At 54.9% G+C, this 18751-nt stretch overlaps 1 protein-coding gene across 7 annotated transcripts in view; it reads left to right on the top strand.

Annotated features, from left to right (window-relative positions):
• Positions 1–18751, top strand: part of AGRN (agrin) — a 223530-nt gene that overhangs the window by 108184 nt on the left and 96595 nt on the right. For 5 of the 7 annotated variants that reach the window (XM_078849301.1, XM_078849297.1, XM_078849299.1 and 2 more), the window contains exon 3: positions 5882–5929. In XM_078849301.1, coding sequence (XP_078705427.1) covers positions 5882–5929 — 48 coding nt within the window. Of the gene's footprint in view, positions 1–1434; positions 3499–5881; positions 5930–18751 lie in introns of those variants that run through there. The other 2 variants (XM_078849300.1, XM_073316443.2) reach the window with 1 other exon arrangement.

An 18751-nucleotide genomic window follows, 5' to 3' on the forward strand; every position in this document is an offset into this window, starting at 1 on the left:
GAGCGTCAGCTGAGCCGTGGCACGAGGACCGCGCGCTGCCCCCTGACCCAGGTGCCTGTGTTCACGGCTGACTCCTTCCTCCCCAGCTGCGTTGCAAAGGGTCAGAGCCCCAGGGAGCCTTCCCCCTGTGGGGTGACTCCCCCCCACCCCCAGGGATCTGTTTCAGCCTGATGAGAAGCTTTGTGGGCTGGAATTAGCATCGTGGCAGGTCCTGGCGCCCCGGATCCATGGTGTCGATGGTGGCAATAACCTGCTTGGAGAGAGTGTGCGTCATAGCAGCACCTTGCCACTGCTGCCCTCCGCCAGGGGCTGGCGCTCGACTGGACGGGCGCCGTGTTGCCAAGGGAGGGTGAAGTCAACGGGAGCCGGTTCATTGACTTCATCGCCCCCACTGCATCTGGCCGGCGTTGTTTTTTAGGACACGTGGGCCTCAGCCAGCGCTGGGGCCATTTTGCTCCAGGGCTGGGGGGGACTCTCTTCTTTCCCTTCTGCTCCCGTCCCAGGCACTTCACCGATGGTGTCGTGCTCTTGGTCCCGACTCCCCTCTGGCCCAAAGCCCGGCTCGTCTCCGGGCGGCTTTCCGGTGTCTAATGTGGCAGCATTATGCTTGGTGCTGGTGCTTAGGCCGTGACCGTGCTTCGTCGGCGTCCTGCCAAGGGGTGGTGGCGACATGGAGGTGCATGACGATCCCCAGAGGCACAGCTGCTTGCTGGCTCAGGACTCCGGTCTGCGGAAGCATCACTCTCTCCTCTGCTGCTTCCCTGACCCCCAATCCCCCATGCCAGGTGGAAACTTCTTGCCAGGACCCTGGGTGCTTGCTCTGGTTCTCCTCTCCAGCCAGGGCCCTATGGAACCCATGCGCTCCCTGCTGGGGAAGCCGCTTACCCGCTTGACCCTCTGTCTTTACCAGCCCCGCAGCTTAACGGGCCTGATCCCAAGCCCACTGGCCGCCATGGGGGAGTCTCATTTGCTTTTGCTGGGCTTGGGATGGGGCTCTGCATTCCTCAGCGGGAGTCTACTGAGCCCAGGGCCTAGAGCGTTGTCCTTAACCCTCTCTTTGCCAGAAATCTCCCGCGGTGGGGCCCAAAGGGGCTGGGGCTTTTATTCGTCCCGCGTGAACCCTCGCAGGGCCAGCCAGTCTGTTCTGCGGATGCTCTTGTGTCTTGAAAGCTTCCCTCCTCTGGGGTCTCAGGCCACGAGGGGGGAGCGGGGCCCCTCCCCTCCCCACACAGCGGGGGAGGCTTCCCGTTCCCCACAGCCCTCCAGCGGGATTGGAGGGGGCGCAGGGGGCAGGAGCACGCTGCTCAGGGGGAGGCATAATGAGTTTTGACAGTGCAGTCTCCGCCCCTCTCCACATCTTTAGTGCTCGAATGGAAAGCTGAGGGGGGGAGGAGGGGTTTTTTTTCCTGCTTTTCATGCTCTCGGGAGGAGACACAGAAGTGAGCAGAATATCCCAGCAGCTCCCGGTCGATCCCGGCTCAGCCCCACACCTCCGTGGAGCTGCACACAGGTGGCTGTGGCTCCGGAGCCGTGGGGTGGGGGCAGAGCAGCCGAGCTGAGGTGCACAGGGCCCCCTCCCCATTTCCCTTTGTGCTCTCGCCTGCGAAGAACTCCCCCGAGGAGCCAGGGCAGAGAATTCCCGCAAGCCTCCTTGCCTTTGTTTGAGTTGGCTTCTCGCTGCGCTGGCTGGCTGCTGGTCCTGGAGCCGGGGCTGCTTTCCTGCCCGCCTCCCTCCTCGCTTCCCCGCACCGCTCTCCTGTTCGGGGGCGGTTTGATGGTGTTGCGAAGGGACGCTGGGCGTTCGCCAGAGCTCTCCCAGGGATGCCCCACTACCCCCGCGAGCTCGCCCGGAGGAATCGGAACGGGGGTGCATGAAGTCAGTGCAAAGCCCGGGATGGAGAGGGGCACCGAACAATAACACGCTCCCGGCCTTCTCCCCCCGCCCCACCCACCAACCCCAGCTAGGCGCTGGCAGCGGATAAAGCAAGTTGGGCGCGAGGGAGGTAACAACACAGTTGCTTTTTGTTTTGGGCTGCACAAACCTTCCGCTGTGCGAGCGAGAGCCCCGGGCTCTGGAACGAGGTCTCTAAGCTCCGCTCCTTCCCACCCACCGACCCGCGCTGCTGCCGCCCCCGGTGGCTCGGTTAGCATTCGGGTGTGCATCCCTTGATGCCTGGCTCAGCGAGGAATCGGGATCTCTCCTGGCAGGACGGGCATGTCCGAGCGGCGTGAGGAGGGGAGCTGGCCCATCCCAGCCGGCGTGGTTGTGTCAGGTCGCCGTGCTCTCTGCGGGCAGGCTCTGAGAGCAGGTGGTGTGGGAAGGAGGGGAAGCGAAGCCCGGGCCCCCTCCCGAAGTCCCAGCTCTGAGGAGGGGCGGAGGGGTGCGAAGGAGCTGGCTGCTGCAGGGACGGAGGAGGAGAGCCGCTCGCCAGCAGCTGTCTAGGATGCCGGAGCCGAGCAGGGATGGACTTTACCACCACTTTGAAGAGGGAAGTGTGGCAGGAGATCTGCCCTGGGCTGGAATGTGGGCAAACTGCTAGTTAAGCCCCCTGTGTTTGGCCAGCGGGTCTCAGCTGGCAGGGGCAGAGACTGGCACTCCTGGGTCCGTCTATGCTTTACAGTCAGACACATGGACCAAAGAAACTCAGCATCCCAGCAGCGAGACCCATCCAGCACCTGAACTTGGGGTGCTAACGGGGCAGCCACCCCCATCTGGAGCAGCTCCGAAATAGGGACCTTTCTTCTGTGTGGAGGTGTCCTGCTTGTGTGTCCTTGACAAGTTCTCCCACTTCTGGGGGCAGGCCCCTCTCTCTGGAATCAGAGCTCCCGCAGCTGGGTGGGTGACCCAGTGAGACATCGCTGCCCATCCGAATTTCTTCCCCCAGTGCTCGCCCCTGGCAGGTTGGGGCTCAAAAGCTGGGAGGTCTTTGATCCTCTGAGTCCCTGGGAGTTGTTTGCTTTGTTTGTTAATGTTGATCCTCAGGTCCCCACCTGCAATCTCTGGCTCCAAGGGGATTTGTGAAGCTGAGACTGGGCGAGGCTTTCCGGAGTTTTACCTGACTGGCCCCTCGGGCTCCAGGTCGGGCCCTGGGTCCTAACACCTGCGGCGCTGCCTAGGCCGTAGAGATGGAGTATGTGGCTATAAACTCTTCCTCCTGCAAGTGAGCCAAGCCCACCCCGTCCATACATGCCAGCTGGAGGATGGGAATCCCTGGGGAAACGTAGCTCCCTGCAGCTCCGGAAGAGGAAGGGGGGGGGTCTCCTGCACCCCTGCTGGGTCCTCTGCCTTGGGTGTGCCAGCGGACGGCTGGGCCCATGCCAGCAGCGGCATGACGGCCTGCCAGTACCCCATGGCGCCCGGCCCCTTGGAGCGGGACCGGATGTACCAGCACCAGGTCTCCCTGGTGGTGCGCTATTTCATGATCCCCTGCAACATCTGCCTCATCCTCCTGGCCACCTCCACCCTGGCGTTCGCTGTGGTGCTTTTCCTCAATAACTGTAGGTGTCCCTGGGCATCGAGGGTCTATGGTGGGAGGGGGAGGGGATCTGTGAGTATTGGGGGGGCGGGGGCTTTAAATCCGGACTCCTGATTGTCCCTCCCAGTCCGAGCCTAGATCCCAATAGCCACCATGTGCCACAGGCTGGGATTCCCCCTCCTCTCCTGGGTGTTGCCATCTCTTCCTAAAGGTCAGTCGGTGTCTCCGAGTTGAGCCAGTGACTCTCTGCCCGGTCTCCCTCCTTTCCCGGCCTGTTGTTGGGTCTGTCCTGCTGCTCTTTGAACCCTTCCCACGGCCCATTCTCTACCCAGTGCTGCCCAGCACTGGAGCGGAGATGGGTGTGACTGAGAGCTGGGATCCTTGCTCCTTTTCAGTCCCAGCCCCTCCTTCGCTCTGTCTCCCAAGAGCTGCTGCCCGAGCCCAGCTGTTGGAGGAAGAAACTGAAGTGTGGTTTGTTTGGCCCGTGCTTCCCCCCCCAGCAATGCAGGCTCCCCTTCCTGGGCAGGGGCTGCATTTCCTCCTGCCTGGGGCCCTATGGTCCAGGCACAGGAGAAACTGTCAGGGCAGCTGTTAGAAGGGAGGAGAGAGGCAGCTACTGTGATCACGGTTCTGCCAGGGCTGTGTGTGAAGGGAAGTGTGGTCTGAGCACAGGGCTGGGAGCCAGGAGCTTCTGTGAGCTCCATACCACGCGACTGCTTCTGCCACTGGCTGGCCTTGGGCAAGACACTTAATCCCCTGCTCCCCGTCACCCTCTCTCTGCTGTTCCGTGCGTGTTGTTGGGGTGGGGTGTGCCTGATGGCCAGAGGCTCCAGGATCCCTGTTCTCTTCCCTGTCCCTCCTCCAGAGGTCAGCAAGAGTTGGTGTGAGTGCAAGGAGGCGTAGGCCTCCCCTGGTTGCTGGTCCTGCTGGCTCTGGGGAGCGAGCGGCTGAGGGTGGTGACTGACACCAGAGTCTGGGCTAGTGGCAAGTACGGGCCACTCCGTTATTCTGCCAGGTCCACTCAGAGCGTGTCTCAGCACAGGTGTCTAACACTCCGTACCAGCATCTCCTCGGTACCAGGCTTGGTTACACAGCACGGAGAGAAGAAATCCGTCAGGCTGCGGCTTTCCTCTGAAGCCTTCAGAGCAAATGTTCCTCTGCTGTACCCTTGGCCAGGAAACTTCTCTGGGTCTCAAACGATTGCTGCGAGAGAGCACGTGGGAGATGGGGAGGCCGGGAAAACAAATCCCTGGCATCCGGAAATGCTAGCGTCTCCCAGCTGAGTGCAGTTAGGGCTCTGTGAACGGTAGCTAAAAACCAGCGTTGTATGGGGCAGGGTCCAGACAGTGTTTCTCGAAGGACAGTCTGGTGGCTACAGCACTGGATTGGCCCTCGGGAGCCCCGGGGTCAATTTTTACCTCTGCCTTAGTCTCGCTTTCTGACCTTGGGCAAGCCACTTGCGAAAGATGCGGGTAACTAGATTGCTCCACCCTAATTCGGGAGCTGGAGGTGAAGATGTTTTCTATGGGGAAATACGATAGGCAGGGATGAAGGGAGCAGGCCCCTGAGCTAACAAAATGCATTTTGGAGAAGCCCCCTCTGTCCATCAGGTTCTGATTTATTTTCAGAGGGAGGGCTTGTAACTTATTAGGCTTCTCTCCCCATGGCTCGGTTCGTAATTCTGTAGGATCCTTTTCAGTCACATGGTCTGCATCTTGCATCTCCCCATGGCTCAGGCTATCCATTTGTCTTACTGTTTTCCCCACCACCACCCTGCCACGCCTCCTCCTTGCATGCATGGCTGTGGCTCTCAAAATCGTGTTGCTGATCAACTTGAATGTGTTGATGAATTGGTGTCTTGGGAGGCTCTTGGGCGATAGGTAATAAATAGTTTGATTTGCATCACAGCTGAGCTGGGTGGCCTTGATGAAATGACATGTAATTGCCCAAGGCAGCAAGAAATAACCTCCCTGAATGGTGGAAAGGCTTTGCCAGAGCCAGGTTTGACATACAGCCCCAGTTCGCAATGCCTGCTCCTGGTTCGTCAGTGTTGCCTGGCACAGAGGTTCAGTTCGGTAGGAAACTCTGAATCATCAGGTCTGAAGCCAAATGAGTCTCGTGAAGATGTTTTGGGATCTGCAGTTCAGCAGCAAAGCCAGAACTCCTGGATTCTCCTCCTGATTACAGCTGGCTTGCTCTGTCACCTGGGGGCGGTTGCTTAGCCGCTCTGGGCCTACATCCCCAGGGGCGGATGTGAGGCTTAAGCTTTGAGATCCTTGGTGAAGGACCCTAGAGAAGTTTTTAATACCATGCTCTAACCATGGGCAGTGCTTTGCGGAGAGGCGGGAGGGTTGGTGACAGTACTGGAGGAGTCTCTGATCTCCCCTGTGTTTGTTTCTTTGCAGACAAGCCCGGTAACTATTTCCCCCCGCCACCGCCACCGCCGCAGGATGGTAAGTACAGGATCGCTTCCTGATGCTTGATTTTTTTGCACTTGAGATGCACTTGTAAGCAAATCACTGGAGCCTCTTCTGCTTCCTGCAGCTGCCTCGTGGAGAAGCGCCTCCCTGACCCAGTGATCTATTTCTCAGCCTGATTCATTTCTCTTTCTCCCCTGAGCTAAATCGCTGGTTCACACACGCACGCTCCCTCCCTTCCCTCTTGCAGCCTGAGCTGGCGGGGCTCCCCCCTCCCCCCTCACCATTTCTCTGCTGGCCTAAGAGGGAGCAGAGCGGCTTTGTCTGCTCTCCTTCCTGGAAAGATGCAACACCGTGTGGCTCCTTTTCTCTGACACCCATTCTTGAGACGAGGTGGCATGAACCCATCTAGAACTGCCGCGGGCAGATCTTCTAAACCTGTGATCGCTCTGCTGGCAAACCCCAGCTAGGCCATTTAGCCTGATGGGATGGAGGGGACCAGAGGTGGGATCTTAGTCGGCTTGTAGGGGGGAAAAGTACTGATGGCTAATTCGACGGCCATAATGCAGTTGTCCCCCAGGTGCGCTGGGCATTGGTACCGGGGTGGGATAGTCGAACGAAGAGCTGAGTGGCTGGTTTGCTGACAAGTTAGAGGCCGTGGGGGAGGAGGTGCCCTGGGCACACGGTGCTGAGAGCTCCAAGCAGGATGGCCAGGGAAAGCCCCTTTTCAAGGTGGTGACGTGTTAGTGTGCGGGAGGCGTGAGGGAGCAATTCTCCCCCTCATGGTCTCTTTTGTCTCCTCAGTGCATAGTTAAGCTCACAAGTTTTGAGGCTTCGGAAAGGAACAACCCAAGACCTTGCCCGAGAAGTAGAATAATCCGAGCTATTGGTTTACCATCTTTACAAAAATCCTTTTTTCTCAAGTCTTTGCTGGCAAAAGGCTCAGAGACTGAAGGCCTCTGCTTAAGCACTGCATGGGCAACAGCTGTACAAGCTTCCTTCCTGCTCCCCTGGCTCCCCTGCCAATGTGCCACAAACCTTGGCCCAATAGCCCCAGTAGGCATGGATAACAGGCTGGCAGTGCTTTCCTAAACTGGGAAAGGGTTAAGTGGGTTCTGCAGACTCACTGAGGCAGATGGCTCATTGCCTCTTCTGGATAAAAGAGGTGGGAGGTGCTTTTGGAGAGAGGGGACATAGGGTGTGGGCTGAGCAGTCCAGAAAGGAGGCACCTTTGGAGCAGCCAAGCCTAGAGTGAAGGTTTGAGCTGTTCTTTAACTTTGTTGGTAAAGCCACATCCCTAGGATATACAGACCAGTTTGGGAAAGGCTCCAGGGCTTGGAGCGACTGGGGAAGTTGAGTCACCATGGCCCATCCCGTCTTTGAGCTCTCTTCTGTACTAACACTGCACAAAATCTGTCAGGCTCTGACTGCAGCTTTCACAGCACTTTGAGTATCCTCCTGGCATCAGAGGCCAAATGGAAACTGGTTTGCAGCTGGGCATCGGGTACCTTTTACTGCCATGGTCATAAATGTCTTTCTTGACAGTGAGCCAGCTGGATGCTTAGAAATGTCGACCATAACTTTCTCCCATTCCCTGGGTTATTTGCATCCCTGATGGAGCCAGAAGACTTCCTGCTCCTGGATTCCCTGCTATCCCTTTATTTTAACCCTCCTTGCCGCAGTGGAGTCCCCCTTCCCCAGAGCCCAATGCTATTTCCCTGGTAGGAAAAAGGTCTCATTTTCTCCCTACATTCTGTGCAATCACCCTATCCATGTTTCACTGGTTGAATGCACAGATAACCCCATCTAAAAATGCAGCCGATTATAGCATGTTAGTTTCTCTTTCTCTCTCGCTTTCTCAGGGTGGGGAGGAAGATGGGAGAGAAACAGATGCCAGATAAAATGTCGTTAATCTATAATTGGACCCAAGAAGACATATAATTCAAAAATAAAAAGGAACGTAGGTGTATCTCCCATCTCGGGGCTCTGAAATATTAATAACCCAACTCATCCAGCTGACACATTCCACCGCGTCCCCCGGCAGGAGGTGGAAATGCACACTGTTCACGCGGGTGCCTAAAGAGGGCCCTCTCTGTGGGCCTAAAACGTTTCAAATGCACCTGATAAAAATCTGGAACGCCTCCCCCACCCTTATGGTGCTTTGGGGTGCAGCGTGGAGAGAGGGGGGTGCAGATTTCTTCACAAGACCGACTCCCCAGCCCTGTGTGTACGGGACTGCGCCAGAGAACCTGGTGGCGTCAGTCACCCCTCATCTGGCCCCCATTCTGTGCAGACTTGGGTGCATTCTTAATTTTTCAGCTCAGACGTAGTCCGTCGACGTCCGTGGGGTTACTCACGGGCTTAAAGTAAAGCATGTGCGCAAGTCTTTGCAGGATGGGGGCTCTCGTTTGCAGAGTCTCCTGGGCTGTACCTGGGTCTCCTAATCCAGTTAAAGGGTTGGTGAGGCCAGGGCGATCAGGTACCATGGGGCGGGAGCGGTAGAAGAATGGAGCTAGACAGACACCCGTACTGTAATTTGCCCATGTGGTTGTATTTGTCCTACATTACAACCTTTAATTGTGGAGGACCTCTTCCATTAGTAGCCTTAAACCACTTACCCCCTCCCACTCCCAGTTCTCACAACTTGCTAGCTATTGAAAGACACTGAGGGAGGAGGGGATGGAATCTCTTTCTCTTTTATACAAGAGTTTTGGCCCTCCCCAGCTCCCCTCACAGCCACGAAGTCGTGACACTGAATTAGTGATGTCACGTACATTGTTCTCGGGCAGCAGTCAATTGTGCGGGGTGGTGATGGCATCAATCAGCAGGCAGGCATTCCTGGGAGGGGTACCTTGTCAGAGCGCTGCGAATATGCACTGTACTCACAGAGCACACAGCAACTGGCAGGCGCTGTCAGTTGCTTTTTCTCCAACTCTGCTCCACACAGAGTGCCGCTCTTCGGGGTTGTTACTGCTTTACGTTCTGGGCCAGATCTCAGCTCTTGCAAATCTGCATCGCCCTATTGACTCCAGGGAGTTTACTTCCATTTACACCAGCTGAGGATCTGTGGTTCTGTATTTTTATCTTGAAGCCCTAACGCTCTTTTGGGTTGGGTTAGGTTAGGTTTTTTTTTTCAAATATAATATCTTGATTTCCAAACAGTGATACCCAGCTAGACATGAGACTATATTATAGAGAAGCAGCAAACCAAAATCCTGGAAAGCTGAGCTTATCCTCCTGATGCCGCCTCCCTCACAATCTTCCATTGCATCACATCCTGCTCTGGTACATGTCCGGGTTTCTCTTTAGATAAGGGAAATGACCCTATTGCGTTAAAACTCCATTTGTGTCATTAATATTCTCAATAAGATGCTCCTGTGGAACAATTTCTGTCGTGTCAAGTCTGCCTGGTCCAGAGGGATGAGTGAATTTTTTCCATGTTCTCTTTGCATAACCGAGGTTAACGAGGGTCCATATTTCTTCCGAAAGCCTTTGTGGTTACGATCATCGATTAAAAAGCATGAGGCATGGTGGGCTGAGCTGAAACCCTGGATTCTTGGAGGAAGCTGGCTCCAAATTTTGGACCCAGGTTTGGCGTTTGGGTTCCCCGCTGCAAGGAATGGCTGGAAAATGAAGCTGCCTTTTAACCTCCATGGTGGGATGATGCCCACCCCCACATGCCCAGTGTTGGGGGGCTAGGATGAGAGAATAAAACTGGGCCTTCCTCTGAAAATTCCAAAGCACGGACAGGAAAACCAGAGGTTCCCCCCTGTCCCCATCCCCAAGAATCCTTTTGAAATTGAGGATAAGACTGAGTGTCCAGAGGATCCCCAGTTCAAATAGAGCTCCCCTGGCCCCCTCCCGGTGCTGGGCAAGCTCTGCTGTTCAGGAGGGCCACGGAGCATGTATCCCTCTGCGGGAACACTGGTGGTCGTGGGAATGAGGGGCTAAGTACAGATGGGTGTGGTTCCAGCATCCCCCATGCACTGCAATCCTGACCTGCAGCGGCCTGGGCTCCCCATCACAGCCCCGTCAATGCGCCTTGCCCCTTCAGATACCTCCTTCCCAGGCCTCCTCCCCGCTGTGTCCCTGCAGCTCCCTCCTGCCCTCTGGCAGGTCCTTCTGATTCCAGGTCCTGGCACTTTCTGGGAAAACAGTGCCAAGCGTGGCATGCTCTCCGGCTTTGTGACATGGGCATGCATTTGCGAGGAACTAATTTGAGGCCGCCCAGCTCATTTCACGTGTGACTTGCAACGAGTTTGAGAGGGAAAGGATGGAAGGTGGTTCTGTGGCACCGCCCAGCTCCTGCTTAGGGGACCACGGCAACCTGGGCCCAGGCTGCTTTATGGCCTGCCAGGTTTTTGAAGTGCCTACATTGTGCTCAGCACTGTACACAACCCAATCCATCGGCTGCACGTGACTGCTAATTAAATACCCTTGGGGCAGGTCCTGGACCAGACCCCGCTGGATGGGCTGATGAGTCTTATCTGATTCCTCCTATTTCTTTGTTAGCCGGGTGCTAATCAGACGTGCAGTGCCCCACTCGGGGGACATTTCCCCCCGTCTCTCCTCTTGCGCGGTCTTCCCTTCCCCACGCTCCACAACCAAAGCACTGGCGATGTCAGAGCGGGGAACGAAGCCAGCATTCAACTCTCTTCCTCCCCCCACCTCATGCTCTCACAGGAAGCCAGGAATCCGGCCCAGCACCTGTGACATCAGATCCCACCTTTATCCCTACCTGCCCCCACCCCACTGTAACTGCCCAGGCATGGGGAAAGCGTAAATGGCCTTCTCTCTGCTTCACTTACCCCACACCTGGGAGTTTTGATCTAGCCCCTATGGCCTGAGGCAATTCCCTTGACCTCTGTGCCTTAGTTTCCTCAATCTCTCTCCAAGGGGCCACTCAGGATGTGAGGTGCAGCGTAAGGGCCTATCCTCACTATTTGCTCTGTCCCCCAAGAAGCTCTTTCCTTCCCATGGATATTCTCTGAGACCAGGCTGAACCCCGGGGGCAGTTGCTGTTCCTTTCCCTGGGGTGAAGAGAGCCGAGCTCAGTGGCGTCCTGGATCAAAGCACGTGTGCCGACCTGCCGCTCTTGGGGAGCCCCTGGCCTGCTCCTAAACTCTGAGGCTACCTCACCGTCTCCCCCACACTCCTGCTGGGAGAGGGAGACCATCCCCCACCGCTCTGAGCCCGAATGTGCCTCTGACCAGCATGCTGTCCTCTGGGGTGTCTCCAGCCCGCAGGGGACCCCTCCCAGTTATTCACCAGGGCTCGGGGATGGATGCCAGTGCTGCTGATGGCTTTGGGAGCTGCTGGTCAATCTCCCGCTGGCTTGATGAGTGCGGTTGGAGCCAGGCGGGTCCCTCCCCAACCGGGCCCAGGCAGAGCGCTAAGCGCCTGTTTATGGACCCATAAAACCTGCCGCGATGCATGAGGGGGAAGAGCCATTTGATAAATTAAATATCGGAAAAATCACTTTCTCTGGCCTGGCAGCCCCATAAATATAGGGTGTGCAGAGCAGAGGCTGGCTGGGCAAAGGAGTGGGGGCAGTGTTTGCTTTGCAGGCAGCTTTTCTCTTTTGCATTGAGAATCAGTTAGCCGATTAAATCCCAAAGAGCCGTAAATCCGACAGTTTGACTCTGTCTGGCCGCTGGGGCGCTCTCTCTCCTGCCCTCGGTGCTTTGCTGTGGCTTCAGGTCTATGCAGGCGGGCTCCTGACCGGATCCTGGTAGCCTTTCACGAGAGACCATCACTGAGGCCTTGGCTGCTTTGCTGACTGTTGACCATTCCCTTTCCCCTGAGCCGCGGTGCTCTGGGGTGGAAATCCAGCCTGTTTTGTCCTGCGTTGTAGCCTGTCCCCATCTAGGTATGTGCGTGTGGCATCACTGGTGGATACCGGCGGGGATGGAAGGCGGCCGTGCTTTGTATTTAGAATCTGTTTCACGCCAGGGTTGCAAAATATCCCCCCACCCCCCTTCAAAAGAATCAGCAGCCGTTTTCTTTCTCTGCCCCACCCTCGCTGGGCCTGCGCTGAGTGATGGCGAAAGAGCTCGTCTCGACGGGGGCCCCTCCAGCGCCAGGCAGAGACAACTTAGCCGGGTGCTGGGGGGAAGCCCGCGGTGCGTGCGCACTACCAGCTGTGTGCTCTTTTGATTTTATTTTTTTAGTCGCTGTTCCCCAGCGTGTGGGGATACGAGTCCAGCGCCTTGCACCAGTGCTAAATTCACTTCACAAGGGGAAAAAAACAACAATGTAATTACATTTTTACTTCAGTTGCTTGGGGTTTCAGCAGAGATGGCAATAATTCTGTCGCTCCCCTTCTTCCAACCACTTCCCCGTCTTTCTCTGTTATCGGTTATCACCTGGAAATTTGCCCAGGAACTTGACAGTGCAAACACTTTGGGAGCCCAGGAACTGGAAGGGGTTATCTGTCTGGCTTGGCAGAATCTGTTCAATGTCTAAAGTGTTGGAGACGGGGCGGGGGCTCCGCCATCTGCATGGATGCTTTGGATCTTTCTGTCTTATAGGCTTTGTCTGCGGCTGAGCGTAAACCTTGCTTCAGACTTAAGGAGTCAGTGGTTTGGGTCTTGCCTGTCCCAGTCAGTGCTGTGCTGGGGGAGAGTTGCTGCTTTTTCGACTGTTTAATTTAACTGCCTTAATTCACGCCTGTGATTAATGGGCTTCTGTGGCTTCCTCTACCCGGGGAGCTATCGATAAAGATGTAATTGGAGGGATAACTGACTTCAGCTGAAAAATCATGCAAGGGCCTTAGTCCTCCTCACCTTGCCTTTTGCGGTGCTGGCTATTCGCACAGTCCATGTGGCACCTGCAGCTGGCTGGGAGTGAGTTTGGTCATGTCTTGCAAAAGAAAGTCTGAGCAAAAATATCATCTGAGAGGAAGGATGGGTTTGTGGTGAAGGCTCTGGCCTGGAACTTGAGAGATCTGGAGTGAACTCCCACCTCTGCCATAGACTCACTGTGTGACCTTAGGCAAGTCAATTAATCTCTCTGAGTCTCAGTTCCCCACTTGTAAAATAGGGGATAATAAACCTTCCTTTCTGTCTTATCTATTTAGATTGTAAACTGTTTGGAGCAGGGTGTGTGTAGGGGTGTATGTGTGTGAGCGGAAAGTAGGTCAGTACCATTATCCCTATTTTACAGCGGTCTTACTCAGCAGTCCCAGTTCATTTTGCTTGTCTGACAGGTGAATTTAGAAAGAGGTGAGTGGCTTGCTGGCCCCCCTCTCCTATTCTATCTAGGTTCTTATACTGCGCTTCTCACCACCCTTGTCTGAGTGCCTTTGAACAGTGGGCCACACATCTGTCCTGGGTTATTTGGTCTCTCATCCTCTCCCAAAAGAAGCAGGTGCAGAGAAGTGTCTTGTGTTTGATGGGTTGTGGGTTTCAATATAGCTGTTGCTCTGTGGTTGTGTTAGAGAAGGCAGCTCAAAGAAATGCACCGCACACTTGGAGTGGAAGGTGGGGAGGTTTGGGATGGTCCTTCGCTCCTGGGGGAGTCCATTGCACAGCCTCAGACCGACCTTGGAGAAAGCCCTGTCTCCCATGCAGTTGAGTTTTACACTTAGGCCAGGTCTGCACTACAGACCTAGATGTCATTCTCCTGACCTAACCCCTTTGTTGGCAGAGCACTGCCGACAGGAGCCCGCTGCCGCCTCTCGGGGAGGTGGATTAACTACACCAATGGGCCACGTAGGAGTGTCTTCACAAACGCAGTGCTGTACGTAAATACAAGCCCTTACTGTTGAGCGTTCCGGCGTGCCAGAGGAACGTAGCTGCTGACCACGGTCTTCCTCCCGGAGCTTTAGGCAATCAGTATTGGCAAATGTAAGTGACGAAAGGCAATTCATGAGCAAGCTGGATAGCAGGGCTACCTCTAGGGTTCTGGGGAGATCACCCCCCCAAAGAGCTGAATTCCAGATTGTAATTCCCTGAGTGAACCCCAGCGTTGCTCAGATCTGGGTAATGTAACAGCTCTGGTCCGCTATCTCTAAACTATTGGCTCCTGTTAAATGAGTGTGGAAGGCCACGTTTGAGCTGGTAACACAGGTAAGGCTTCCCTATTCCTCTTTTTCTATGTTCCCGTTCAGGTCTGCCTGCTCATGCCTGCGTAGAGGCTGGCTTGCCTTGTGATGGTTTGTAGCTGTGGCTTCAGATGGAATTTCCTCGCTTTAGCCTGCCTTCAAGGGGAAGGCTCTGTTTGAATGCTGTGATCACGGGACGCGCAAGCTCTAATGCTGGGGCAGGACCTCCCAATGCTGGAGTCCATCCTCATATATACGTGAAAGGGCCGGTCCTGTGGCGGTTCATGTAACTGGAGTGCGCAGTGGTGTTCATGTCACAGCTGAGGATTTCTCATGAGTGGCTCCTGGAGATGGCATGCTGTGGTGCCTACACGGGGCTGGCGTCTTCCTGCTGCACCCGCTGGGAGAGGGCAAATGGACTTCCAGAAAGCAGGAAAGCACCTGTCTGATTGGCTGGTCTCCTCCTGGCAAGTCCCACAGTGACTGAGCTTGGGCATCCTGGGGTCTCGTTGCAGCCGGAGATGGGATGAGAACAGAGTAACCAGGTGCCCCAGCAAATGATCCTAAACCGGGTCCTTTGTCCTGTGTTCCATGTTCTCCACCTCCCTGCTGTAAGCTCCTCATGCTGGGCTGAGCTGGGAAGGCCAATGGTGGGTTTGCTGGGCCCTAAGATGGTGGGTGATCTCCCAGCTGAATTGTTGCATGTGCTTGGGTAGGCAGCAGGGTCAGCACTCCACGAATTCACACCCAGATGCTCCAGACCCTGCAACGGAGCTTGGGGAAGTTCCTTGCTGCTGCCCAGCGCTGCTGCAGCTGGGACCCAAAGCTTCTCTCAAAGGCAGGGGTAGAGCTGCAGCACCAGGGTCACGGGAAGGCTGAGAAGTGGCCCCCGCCTCTGGCAAGTGAGCCCCGCCGGCTTCCACAGCCTCCCTGTTCCCCCGCTCTCCAACCCCATCTCCAAGCCAACATTCGGAGTGGTGCCCTGGGCTGCTTTCCTGAGGGGCCTGGCTGGTTCCAGACAAACAGCTCTGCCCTTTCTTCAGCGCCTGCCTGAGGGGGCAAGGGAGGGGAAATTCAGTCGTACCAGGAGGGAAAGCTGGAAAAACACCACTTAAACGAAACCCCGTAAACTCTTCAGTCTCTTCCCCATCGTGCGCCCGGCCACCTTCCGCTGCTGATCCCATCCTCTGCCTCTTGGCCCCTGCAGAATGAATTCGTAGCCCCGGCTGCCTGGAGGGGCTCAGCTAGATCCAGGGAGTTTAGATGCACCACAGCCCTCCTCTTCTTCCTCTGCCCACCAATCATTTCTCCACCCCGCGCGCGCGCTCTCACTCACACACACACACACACACGCACACACAGAGCGTGGAGTCTGGAGCTGGGCTAACTCTCCGCAGCTTGAGTGGGGAAATTGATCCACTGCAGCCGTAATCCACCTAACTAAGGCCTGAGGCCCCTGTGTCCACCTCCATCAATTCTTCACCTAACAAATTCACCCAGACAGTGAGACTTTGATGCTAAGCCCCACTGAGGCTCCTTCCAGGCCCTGAATGGCTGCCATGACCTCTCGTCTCCATGCTGGAGACGGGGAGGTAAGAAAAGCTTCAGGGCAAATCGCATTTGACCCCGAGCCATTGGGACCACATGGGCCTCTTAAACTATTTAGAGACCATCTTGCCTGATTGTGTTGTCAAGCCTCTTGTCACAAACACAATTGCGGCTAAGTAAATCCTCCTTGACGGAGGCCTTGTGCATGTAAACAGGATCTCCAGCTCTGCAGCGGGGAGCAGAGGGAGTCTCGTTTTCCCCCTACCTGAACTCCCAGCCCTCCCTTATGGGGGAATCATTGCTGTGGCAGCCAGCTGTCATGTCAAACCAGGATGAGGCTGCTGGTGGGGAATCGTCTTGCAGGGTACCAAGATCCTTCATGCCAATAGCTTTGGGTTTAAGCACTGGGGGAAGGGAGAGGCCTACAAAATCCAGTGTCTGCCTAAAATTCTTTGACGGACTAGAACGTGGAGGTCTCCCCAGAGGGAGAGTCAGTTGCTGTGCACAGGGGCTGGGTGTTTTGCTTTGCATGGCATCTCTGCGCAGGCGGTGGGTGTATATTCTGAAGGCTTTTGGGAAAGCTGGGGGTAATTTTCCCAAGATGTTGGAGAAAGCCTGTAATGGTTTCAGGCTCTGACCAGGGGCTGTGCGGGGTGCTCAGGTAGTAGCTAATGAACCAAACTTCTGCCAGTCCGTTAATAGCCTACTAACCTAGAGGATCGTTAAAACACCATCATTTTGGATTCTCACGGTTTGTGACCTCGCCAGAACTCCTCTGGGTGGCTCCCTCTCTTTTACTCTGCAGCAGCCCTGTAATTAACACACAGCCAGGCCCTTGCTATGGTCCTTACAGTGCTCATGGCAGAGCTTGTTGTCCTTCCTTTCCTTCTGGGAAAGTTGAAGAGCCGCCTGTCCGAGGGCTGCTAGGTGGTGTGCGGAGAAGTCAGGAGAATTGGAGCATGGCAGGAATTTTGTCACACATCACATCACAAAAAATGGCCCTTTCAGTTTGTTAAATTTTTATACTGGGTTCTTCAGCAACTTTATCCCCACTCCCTGCCAGCTGCTCCCTTTAATTACATACAGCCTTGCAGCTCCCTAAGACTTTATTAAAATATAGACGGAAGTATTGACCTACTGATCTGTTTTCATTGCACTTCTGTGCCACGGCTCAGGGCTTGATCTTGAGAGGAAGGGGGAGCTCGCAGCTCCCTCCAAAGTCGATCAGACACTTGTGTTGTTACACTTGCTTGGTGACCCAAGACCATTTGTGTTCCCATGGCAGGGTCTGGCTGCTTCCCAGCTTACTGGATCCTGCACCGCAGTTACAGTGGTAAACGTACAGCGTTCTGCTGATTTCTAATCATGAATAATTCCCATGGCAATAGGCTGAAATCATAGGAGACAAAATCAGAGCTCTGCTTGTAGAAAAGGGGGGTGGAAGGAGAGGGAAGAGAGCTCTTGTTCTAAGCATAAATACCTGAAATGTGAAAGGGAATACAGAAAACCTAACAACTGCTCTTTGTACCAATGTGGTTCGGGAGGAAGAATGTATGATTTCCCTCAGTATGCCACGGCTTCTCTTCCTCAATAACACCCGAGAAGGAGATGACAGAATGAACCCCACTGGAAGGTCACTGATGAAGTCAGCAATCCCATGGCAGTGGTCTGTTGGGTGGTACCAACTATACCATGCCATCCTGGGCTTCTACCTGTTCCTGTCAGCCAGTGGCTAGAGGGTGAGGAAGAATGGCCTAGTGGTTAGTGTGTTAGCCTGGGATTCAAGAGACTTGAGTTCAATTCCTAGCTCTGCCACAAACTCTCTGCATGACTGTGGGCATGTCACTTAGCCTCTTTGTGCCTCAGTTCCCTGTGTGGAAAAGGGGGAGATTAGTACTTCCCTACTGCACCAGGGCATCATGAGGATAAATGCATTAAAGACCGGGGTGGTCAGATACTGTTGTAAGGACCTAAGAAAGGTAGAAAACTCCCATGGGAGCAGAATGGGACCTTTCAGAAGGATGTGAAACCAATCCACTGCCAGGCTATAGAAATCGTACAGGGTGGCTGTGGAAGGATCCTGTTCAGGACTGGCAAAGCTGCTTGTTACTTGGATAACTTTCCATTATCTCTGCTTGTGGCTTTCCTGGTGTGGACCCACTGCGGGTGAAGATCCGAGGCGCCTAGAACGTGGCTGGCCCCCTGCCACAGGCAGGCAGGGCACGCTCTGTCAGCAGCAGACACTCGGGGCTCCTTGCTTCTTCCTGGAATGGGAACGTGCCCGTTACTTGTTCTGGGATGTTGGCTCTGCTGTGCACCCCAGGAGCTCTGCCGTGGCAGAGCACGCTTCAGCTCAGCCAGTTCGCACTGGTTCAGGGTTGCTCTGGAGAGAGAATAGATGCTAAACATAGCTCATCTTACTGCTCAGCTTTTGGAAAGTAGCGGTGGTTATTAGACACCACTTTTGATCTCTTGAGAGTATTTTTTTCCCCTCTCCATTTGCAGTGAAGTTTTAGCTTTCTCTTGAGGATCAATTTATGCACTTTCATGTTGCAAGGTTTAACTATCCAGGGAAAAGGGGAAGATGGGAGAACTGTCAAGCTTGTATTGCCTTGTCTTGTCTGATCCTGGAACCTCACTCGGGCAGTATCAACGCAGCCACCCACCCCTCCTTCGAAACCCTCCCCTCATCCCAGCTCCACCATCTGGCTGGTTGTCCTGCTGGCCACATAGTCATGGGGAATTGTGTCCAGAAAGCTATCATCAGAGAAATTGGGTGCTCTCTCCCCCATGTGTGCTCCTAGCCTCTGCTGAGCAGGGAGCATGCTGGAATCCTCCTCTCAATTCCTTATAGGGCTGACCTGTTGTGTTACGACAAACCATCAGCTCAGCCCTGGAACGAACTTGGCTTGGTTTTTATGTGAGGTTTTCCTGCTGGCTTAATTTTGTGCCTGGCACTGGCTTTTATCCTGTGGAGGCTAAGGAGACTCTATGGGTTCTGAATAAGCTTCCTTGCAGCTTTGTACCTGACTCTGATGACCAAGTGGGACAGTCTACTTCATCCTGTAGCCGTGTGATTCAGTGTAGGACCCGTGGCTACTTCCCCAAAGCTCTTGTAAATTACACGTGTATGATTTGAGTCTGGGCCTTCATTACAGATTTCAGCATCCCAGGGTCTTCGAGGGAGCAACAAGTCCAGCCACTGGTCTTCCTGCATAAGAACAACCATATTGGCCTCTCTGCTGGAAACAGCTGTACAGATCCTA

The sequence above is a fragment of the Lepidochelys kempii genome, chromosome 18 (assembly GCF_965140285.1).
Source record: "Lepidochelys kempii isolate rLepKem1 chromosome 18, rLepKem1.hap1, whole genome shotgun sequence".
NCBI classification, from domain to species: Eukaryota; Metazoa; Chordata; order Testudines; family Cheloniidae; genus Lepidochelys; species Lepidochelys kempii.